At 34.8% G+C, this 9,798-nt stretch overlaps 1 protein-coding gene across 1 annotated transcript; it reads right to left on the minus strand.

Annotated features, from left to right (window-relative positions):
• Positions 1–267: 267 nt before the first annotated feature.
• LOC113309662 (60S acidic ribosomal protein P0-like) lies at positions 268–9,584 on the minus strand. The gene is made up of 5 exons (XM_026558135.1): positions 2,044–9,584; positions 1,882–1,950; positions 1,592–1,690; positions 803–1,195; positions 268–690 (listed from the first exon to the last, which is right to left on the minus strand). Exons 1-5 carry the CDS (start codon positions 2,299–2,301, stop codon positions 535–537), a joined length of 975 nt encoding a protein of 324 aa, XP_026413920.1. The 5' UTR covers positions 2,302–9,584; the 3' UTR covers positions 268–534.
• Positions 9,585–9,798: the final 214 nt, after the last annotated feature.

The raw sequence follows: 9,798 nt of genomic DNA on the forward strand, positions 1-9,798 counted from the left end.
CTGCTAGGAAGCAGTTAACTACGAAAAAACTGAATTGTGTCTAATAATAATGAGGCTATTGCTGTAGTTGGGCTCTAGCCGAAGGTGGCACTGTTCTTTTAACCTTGATTCCTAAAATCTTAATAAATTTTAGGAATGCATTCCCAAAATTATCTCTCCTAGACACGAAAATATCTTTGTCAAACTGTTTTTATTTCTGGTTCACATTAAGTTGGCTCATGAGATATGAAATAGTAAGGCCTGCTAAACAATGGGATATTTCTTTCCTGTAAAAACTTGTACTCCCTTCGAATAATACTCACATTGAACACAAGAAAAGGTAGAACAAAACACACACACAGATTTCTGAGTTCCAAAATGATTTTATTTCTCCTACCATACGAGTGAAAAACAACCGCACCCAATAAAATGGCAATATATCAACAAAACACTGATTATGGGTGATAGTTCTAACAAACTGTATAAACACTAAAGATGAGTTTAAAGATAATAAGATGCAAATGCAAGCAGGAAAAATCATCAGGGAACAGTTTCTCAATCGTCGTCACCAAACAGCCCCCCAATATCCTCATCAGACTCTTCTTCAGGCTCTGGCTTCTTCTCTTCTGCCTTTGAAGCAGCAGCTGGTGCACCACCAGAAGCAGCAGCCGCAGCAACTGGAGCAGCTGCAACTGCAAACTTGCTTGGATCCTGCAAAAAATATTATCTCAAACATTAAAATTTGCAACAAGCAAAAAGTATGCAACAAACAAATGGATCATGAGGGCACAAAGATACAAAGAAAAAGCTATTGTCAAACTACCTTCAAGTATTCTTTCACTTTATCAGCATAAGAGAAGGAGTATTCACTGGCAACAGCGACAGAAAGAACATTCTTGTATCCATTGACAAACATGTGAGGTACAGCAGCAAGGGTAGGGTACGAGAGAGCCAATGAGAGTGAAGTAACCATCGATACACCGGCATAAAACTTCTCAACTAGATCGTCATCAGTAAGGTCAAGCACCTCTGGGTTAAAGACTGAACCATTGTCATACACCGAGAGTACAGCGAGACCATAAGAAAACGGCCTTATGCCTAGCTTTGATAGCAAGGCAGCTTCGGAAGAACCCACTTTGTCACCTTTCTTGATAAGCTCAACTGGGATTGTAATTTCGACGGTTCCCTTGTTAATCTTGGTTGGAATGTTGAGAACCTAAAACAACAAAGTTACAATTAGCCAATAATATATATAATAATAAAAACCGAAACAACAGTAGACCACATCAACACTAAACCCAAAGAACATCAAAATTAGTTTGCCAAATGCTTTTGGTACTTGATGAAGGCAACTAGTTCCTAGCTATCTACTTCAGAAACAGGTTAATGCAAATAATCTTAATGAATACACCAAAACTAACTAAAAATCAAGAAAAGCAAAATCAAACGTCATGAGAATTAGTTGTTAAGGGAAACCATCAAAAACAAGGCAGTGGTTGGGGCATGCTATAGTCTGTAATTTTCATACTACCATTACTCGAGTATCAGTTTCCATATAAAATCGGAGCTAATAAAGGAATCTGTGATAATAAGGGTCGAATTGAAAGATTACCTGGAAAAAGGATGTTTGTGATGGATCCAATCCTGTGTTGCCTGGTGGTACAATAACATCGATAGGAGCAACAAGTCCAACACGAGCAGGGGCTCCAACCTGATGTAAACAGAAGATAGATTATCACACTGAATACACAATTGACGAGAAAAAAAAACTCCTAAAATTCATCTATGCTGGTCTTTAAGAGCCTTAATATATACAATATGTAAATCACCCGTGCAATTAAGAGCCTTAATTATATGAATCTAATAATTAACCAAACCTAAATCCAGAAACAACTTATATACCTTATATTTGCTGACTTCTTCACTAACTTCCTTCAAATCTCCTTTAGTAAAGATCAACCCAACGTTTCCCTAATTCACAAAATCAAAAACCAAATCAGTAATTAAAAACATCACACAAACACGATCTTCAACAATCAAAACTGAATCTGCAAAATCACATACCACAAGAAGAGGAATGAGGTTAAGGAAATCATTGTTTCCAGTTTTCTCAGCATGAAGACGAACAGTTCTCTTCATCATAGTGTTTTTTCCCATCAAAACAACTGAATCGCCACGCAAACCTTTCCTGATGTTTTGTAACTGGTTCGATCCAACATTGTCTGCAGCAACAACTAAGATCTGACCATATTCATCAAGAAACTTGCAGAGTTTCTTATCATAAGCGATCTTCTTCTCAGCCTTGGAAGGTTTGGGTGCCATGTTTTGAGCTGCTGCTTTGAAACCCTAATGAAACCCTAAAATAATCTTTACGTGTGTTATGCAAGTAACGGGGTTTACTCTATTGTTCTATTTATAATGCGAGATGCATTGAATATCTCATTGTGCGATTTCCATATATACCCTCTTTCTAGAAACAGAATTCCTAAATACTTTCCTTTGCGGCGTCAAAAAACAAAAGGCGCACCAATTCCAACGCGGCACCAGCTAAGTTACCTTTCTTAATGTGCCGATGAATCTAACTTGATGTGCCGATGAACCTAAACTAGAGCTGGAGGCAGTGGCAGAACCAGAAACCTTCCTTACCCCAGGCAGCCAGGCTTGACCATATTTTCACCCTGAGCTTGACCATACTGTTCCTACTGTTTTTGTGGTCCAACATGAATTAGACACAAAGAAATGTGTTTTGGGCCTTTGTGGGTGGCTCCAGCCAGGGGAAGCATGGTTGTGCTTCCGCTCCTGCCCGAAGGGAGACTGAGGAGCAACGACTTCCTTTCTTTTGAAAATAGAAATATATTACTGGAAACAAAGAAGGCTAAGCATTTGATTCAGTCTCATAAGGAGCGAACTCAGATAGAGTTGTCTTGTTGATGACTGAATATGTAAGATTAACCTTCTTTTGAATTGATACAAGGTTTGTACTTATATTACAAGATTCATAAGCTTTGACCATGTCAAAAGAAATTGTTGGAATCAAAATAAAGGGAGCTTGGTCTAACCAAGAAATTGCAATGTTACCTTTTCTTCCTTTCTTTGCCAACTGGTCTGCCACTTTGTTTGCTCACCTGTCTACGTACCGGAAACCCAAAAAAGATACCATTTGTTCTACTAGCTTCTTAACTTCATCTAGTATTACAATGCTTTGCCATTGGATAGTTGATTCCTTTCCCTGTAAATACTTAATTGTTGCCCTGTTATCTCCTTCTACGACCAGATGTTGTATGTTATGTATTTTAGCCCATTTAGCTGCTTGAAGGAGAACTATAGCTTCTGCTTCTTCCGCAGTGGAAGACCTGAAGATGCCTGATTCTGCCCCCTTGAAGGTTCCTGTCCAATTATGAAGAACAAAACCAAAGCCTATATTTTTTTTCAGACAACCAAGAAGCATCACAATTTAGTTTGAAAGTATTTGTGATTGGGAAGGTCCATTGTGGTTTTGGTTTGATAGTTCTGTCTTGTGTTTAATTCAAACTGTTCAAAGTCATTGGATGCCAGTACTCACAGTGTCTTGATATATCTAGTGATAACTGAATTGGTGTTATAGATTTATCTTCAAATATCCTCAGACACCTTTCTTTCCAAATAAACCAACACTTTGTTGCAGCTAGTGCCATTGAGATGGAATTCGAATCTCCTGCTAACCATCCATTATATTTATGCAAGAAAGAAGTATTAAGAGAAACTAAGTTGTGAGGTACTCTCTGAACTTCCATTGGTTGTAGATTCCACACAGCTTTAGCATAGTCACAGTCAAAGAACAGATGAAAAGTATATTCCACCTCAGTCTTACAGAAAATGCATTTGTTGTCCACTGATTTTAACTTTTGTTTAGTAGGTAATGCATCTTGCAGTCATTTCCAAATAAACATTTTGATTCTCTGCGAAGTATTAATGCTCCACAATCCTTTCCAAAACTTCTTTGTTTAGTCAGGGATGGTGTTAGATGGATTCAGTAACTTTGCATATAAAGATTTAACAGAAAATTCACCGTTTCTAGCAAGTAACCATCTCAATTTATCTTTTTTCAGTTTTTCATCACTTTGTGTGTATAATCTTATGTTCATTATTTCACTGACCAAAGATCTATCAAAAGTTGAAAGTAACAAAGAATCATTCCACTTTTTTGTGTCATGATTTATCAAATCAGACACAAGTGTTATATTAGAGTTTCTAGGGACAAAACTAGCTAGAGTTTGTTCCATGTTTGGTAACCATTTATCATCAAATATATAGGGAATCCATTTCCTACATCCCAAACACTATACTTTTTGATATGCTCAATACCTTGTAAAATGCATTTCCAAATCTAACAAGTTGTTGATTTCTTTTTGGATTGAAGAGCTCCTGTTTTTTAAAGTATTTTCTTTTTAAAATTTGATCCCATAAATTATCAGGATTACTCACCAATCTCCAGGATATCCTGCTAATCATAGCCTGATTCACTTTGTTATCCTCTTTAAAACCTAAACCCCCTTGGTCAATTGGTTTACATAAGAAATCAAAAGATTTTATGTAAATACCTTTGGAATTAGTATGTTTTCCCCACCAGAAATCTGTCTGAATATCATTCATTCTTTTGGTATTTTTTTTAGGCAAAACAAAACATCCCATGCTAAAAATTAGCATACAAGAAAGAACAGATTTATTTAGAACAATCTAACTTGGTTGGGATAAGATTTTTGCTAGCCAGTTCTTAACTCTCTGTTCCATTTTTTCTATAATGCTATCAAAGAACTTAAGTTTTGATCTATCTATGAATAAAGGTACTCCTAAATGGGTGTCTTTGATATTTATTTTTTTGATTTTCATTAACCTAGAAATAATACCTTGGTGTTTATTATGAACTTTTTTACTAAAAAAACAGACCAGATTTTGAAAAATTTATTACTTGCCTAGAGGCTTTACTAAAAAGATTAATAGCTTCCAGAAGATTTTTACAGCTGCCTAAATCAGCTCTAGTGAAAAGCAAAAGGTCATCTGCAAAGAATAAATGAAAAATAAGTGTTGATTTTGGGATGAGTTTGATACCTATTACCTGTTTCACAGATTCCAAATGACAGAGGAGTCTAGAAAGAACCTCCATACATAGGATGAATAAATATGGAGATAAAGGATCCCCCTGTCTTATTCCCCTAGTTGGTTTAAACTCCTTACAGGGGTTCCCATTTAGTAAAATAAATATGGAAGAAGTAGAGATACATTGATAAATCAATTCACTCTAATGGCTAGAGAAACCAAAGGCCTCTAGAGTTTTTATCAAGAAGTTTCAATTAACTCTATCAAATGCATTAGACATGTCAATTTTTGCTCCTATGTTTCCTGTTTTCTTTTTACTTTTCTTCATTGAATGGACAATCTCATGAGCAACAATAATATTGTCTGAGATTTGTCTAGAAGAGAGGAAGGCAGATTGAAGGGGGAAATGATTTTTCCTAAAGATATTTTGAACCTGTTAGCCATTAATTTAGCTATGACTTTGTAAAGAGTGTTACAAAGTCCAATTGACCTAAAATCTGAAAGGGATTTGGGATTTTTAATTTTTGGAATTAAAAACAAGAAAGTCTTATTTAGATCCACATGTAGTTGTTTAGTTTTGAAAAAAATCTTGTACTACTGTTATCAATTGTGTTCCTACAGTTTCCCAGTTTTGTTTGAAGAAGCTCACTGTGAAGCCATTGGGCCCAGGTGCTTTATTAGACTTAAGCTTTTTCACTACATCGCAAATTTCTTCTGAAGTTAGGATAGCAGTTAGAGCTATATTTTCTTCCAAAGAGATGCAAGGCTTAATATGTAACACCCCGATTTTCAGGCATGGGATCCGGGAAGGATTCGGGGTGTTACAGTTTGGTATCAGAGCAGGATCCGGGCCCGAAAATTGGGGTGTTACATAATATGTTTAAAAATTTCATCCTCTGTATTAACAGAGTTTTCAGAAAAAAGATCAGAAAAGTAAGATGTGAGAACATCTTCAATTTCATGTCTAGAAGTAACGACTTTATCATCTCTATCCTGAATGCAATCTATATTGTTCCTATTTCTTCTTTTTAAAGTTGTGACATGAAATTTTTGTGTTTCTTTCTCCTTAGGAAATTGTGTTGTTCCTAGATTGTTGTTTAGCTATTTCTTCTTGAGTGTCGTACAAAGCCTCTAATTCCAAAGTTTTTTAGTTTATTAGCTCACTAATACTCCCCTGAGATGTTTTAGCCGAGAGATTCTCAATTCGTTTGATTATATGCTTAATTTTTTTATTTGGCTTTCTAAACATATTTTTTTTTCCAAAATTTCAAATTTTCTCCCAAATTATTTCAAAGCCGGAGAATCAGAAAAACATTTCCAGGATTGTCTTATAACCTTTATACAAGAAGGTTCTTTTAGCCAGGTGTCATAGAACTTAAAAGTTGGAACTAAATGTAAACTACAAGAGATGAGATTAAGACAGATATGACTATGATCAGATCCTATTTCCACCAAATTTTCAAGAGTTGCATCTGTGAATTCAAGAATCCACTCTGCAGTTGCATCTGTGAATTCAAGAATCCACTCTGCATTAGCTAAGCCCCTATCAAGCCTTTGCTTAATGTTTGCATGCCCTTCTCTTTTGTTATTCCAGGTAAAAATATTACCTCGGAAACCTATATCCTCTAATCCAGTTCTTTGGATTAAATTTAAGATTGGTTCCAGTTTTTTCCTATTGAAAGGAAGACATCCTTCTTTTTCATCACTGTTGAAGATAATGTTCAGGTCTCCTATTACTAACCATGACACTGAAATCATATTAATTTGATTAGCAATATTCTCTAAGTAACCCATTATTTCTAGTTTAAATTCATTCTTCGGAGAACCATAAAAACAAGTTAGAAGCCATTCATTTGAATGAAAATTGTTTTTAACAATGATATTAATCATGTTAAGGTTCCATTGAACCACTTCAAAATGAAAACCATCTACCCAAGCAATTGCTAGCCCCCAGCGATTCCATCTGGGTCAACAATGTGGGTGTTTGGGAAAAATTAAGCACATGCTTCATTAAGCACCTTTGAGATTGGGTTTCAGATAAAAAAAAGAACATCTGTTTTTTTTAGTATTTACTAAGTGGTTTAGCTGTTGCCTAGTTTTTTTTTACCACACCCTTGTGTGTTCCAGGCCAATATTTTCATTAGCAAGTTCTGTATTAGAAAACAAAATAATATAATATAACAACAACAAATTATGAGTGAAAACATAATATAAACTAATGATATGCTTGATTTTAAGATAACCAGGGGTTTTAAAAACATCAGGGAATGTTGAGGAAAAAGTATTGAAACCTCAGCTTATAATCCTAAGCTAAAAAACAAGCTAAATATGTTTTAGGAATTAAAGCAACAACTAAGATTTAATCATGTATGCAATAGATTATAAGAATTCTGTAAAAACGTAACTCAAGATAAAACAAAAGACTATCTTAAAAAAAAAGATGTAAGTCAAAAGCTTGAGTGGAAAAATCCCTCAAGCTTTTGCTACCTGTATTCCTGCTGTAAAATCTTGTTTGTTGAAACAGTAGAAATAACTTCAAATTGAATTACCAGAAACATACACAAAATATCTTGAATATAAGAAGATACGACGAAATAAAAGAAGGTTAAGACGGGAGATAAAAGAAGGAGAGAAATCAAGAGATGACGTCAGCTTACCTTTGGGTTTTATCGGGACAGAGGAGCGGAGGTTTAGATATGATTTTATGACTCGCAAAAAAGTGATGATGATTTTACTCAAATTAATTTGTAAAGACGCAGAGATAAGGGTACTAAAACAATGGGGCTACCACTGGTTCTTAATGGAAAATAATCAAGCAAAGGCGAAGACATGCCTCGAAAGTTTAACAATACATAGAACAAAATTGACTAGAGATGGAAACACCTTATCGCTAGATAATTCTCATTAATCATATCCTAGTCCTTAATCTTCCAAGAAACTATATGTGAATACCCTTAAAACCATCTTATAACCAGAAACAGATCAACGAGCCTCCCAAAAATTAACCTATCAATTTTACTTTTAACAATTTACTTAGTAAGAACAACGACTTTGATCCTACCAATATTAACTCCTTAGATTTCTTGAATATGTTTAGACCAACATGGATTTTTAAAATTAACCCAAACGAATGATCAAAACCATTTTCTAAAATTTTCTAATAAAAGACATAACAGAACTCTTAATCATCTTAAAAAGAAACCACTACTATAAGTGAAAGTGCATAAAAATGAAGAAATTGTTTTTTAATAAGTGACTTCGCCTTTTCCGAAGTGCTAGGCCCTATTATTCATCTAAGAACTATGAAAGCACTTTTAAGATCAGAAAATTTCGAAATTAAACACGATTCCTTTAAAACCCAATGCACATACACTTGGTTCATAAAGCACACCTAACGGAGATGACTTTTAAAAATTAACACGAACATCTGCACATACACCTGAACAGGTAATAATAGTTGTGAATTACTTATTTTAAGATACCTACCACTTTTGGGACAAAATTGTCAACCCAAGTGTTTAACAACACCAAAGAAAATTTAACTGATAAATTTATACTAATTTTAAGGCAAAGGTTAAAGATTGAAAGTAGTTTTCAAAACGAAAATTTGACCAAACTGATGTAAGAAACCTAAAATTTTAGAATGAATCATTCAAGATAGGATGCAAGAGAGGCCAAATACAGGAGAAAGACAGTTCAGGACTTTCACCAAACAGCTTAGAGGCAACAAAAATAAACAGACCCAATCAACATTGGTATTTACGGCAAAGGAAATTAGATTGCAAAATTCGAATCCACATACCCAATCTCAATTGGGATACCGACAACTACTTAATTGGTCTACAATCCAGTTACACATGAAAGAAAAAAAAAGAATAATTGCAAGCTTAAGAGAATCAGACCAAAGGTAGATTCAACCCTCTATATCCTCGTTTTTTTTTTATCACTACCATACCGAGAACAACCTAAAAGGGGAGGAATGAGAAAAACAGCTTGATAATTATATGCAGTGGCAAATCTAATCAGAACACAAAAGAAATTTGAAAGAGAAATCTTAGATCCCCTGTTGTTGTTGTACCTAATACAACAGTACCCCCAAAAACCCAAAGAAAGGAAGAAAAGATTCAATCAAGATCATAAAAAGGAGCCACGGTCCTCGATTGGAACCACAACTTGTATTTCACTTACCCGAAGTGAGAAGAATCAATACAAAACCCAAAAAGAACAACAATCCAAGGGAATACCTGTGTCAATTGGAACCATAGCTTGTATTTCTCAAACCCGGAAAGAAGAGAGGATTAAGAACAAAGCAAGAAAAGTGAAAAACAAGATTAAAAAATCCTAAAATTTCATCACCACTTTTTCAATCCGAAAACATTCAGATCCGCTCCTTGCAGCTCTTGACCCGTTAATCACCCGAAGGTTTGCCTAGAGATTACTCTTCCATGACGAAAAAACTGTAAAGATTTTTTTTTCACTATTTCAGAGAGGAGAGAGAAAGAGTTGGTTGAGAGAGAAAGTGATGAGCAACGACTTCCTTGAATCGATATAACGATATTTCTATGGGTAGAGAGGTTTTACTATGGGTAGAGAGTTTTTATATTAGATTTCTATGGAAACACGGATACTGGATAACATGTAGTGGTCGACTAACAATTGTGTTTAATTGATTCATATAAAAGACTGAAGCAATGCCGAAATTCTACCTATCTTTTGTTTTTATCGAGTTCAAAAATTTATCTT

This window comes from Papaver somniferum, chromosome 9 (genome assembly GCF_003573695.1).
Source record: "Papaver somniferum cultivar HN1 chromosome 9, ASM357369v1, whole genome shotgun sequence".
Lineage (NCBI taxonomy): Eukaryota > Viridiplantae > Streptophyta > Magnoliopsida > Ranunculales > Papaveraceae > Papaver > Papaver somniferum.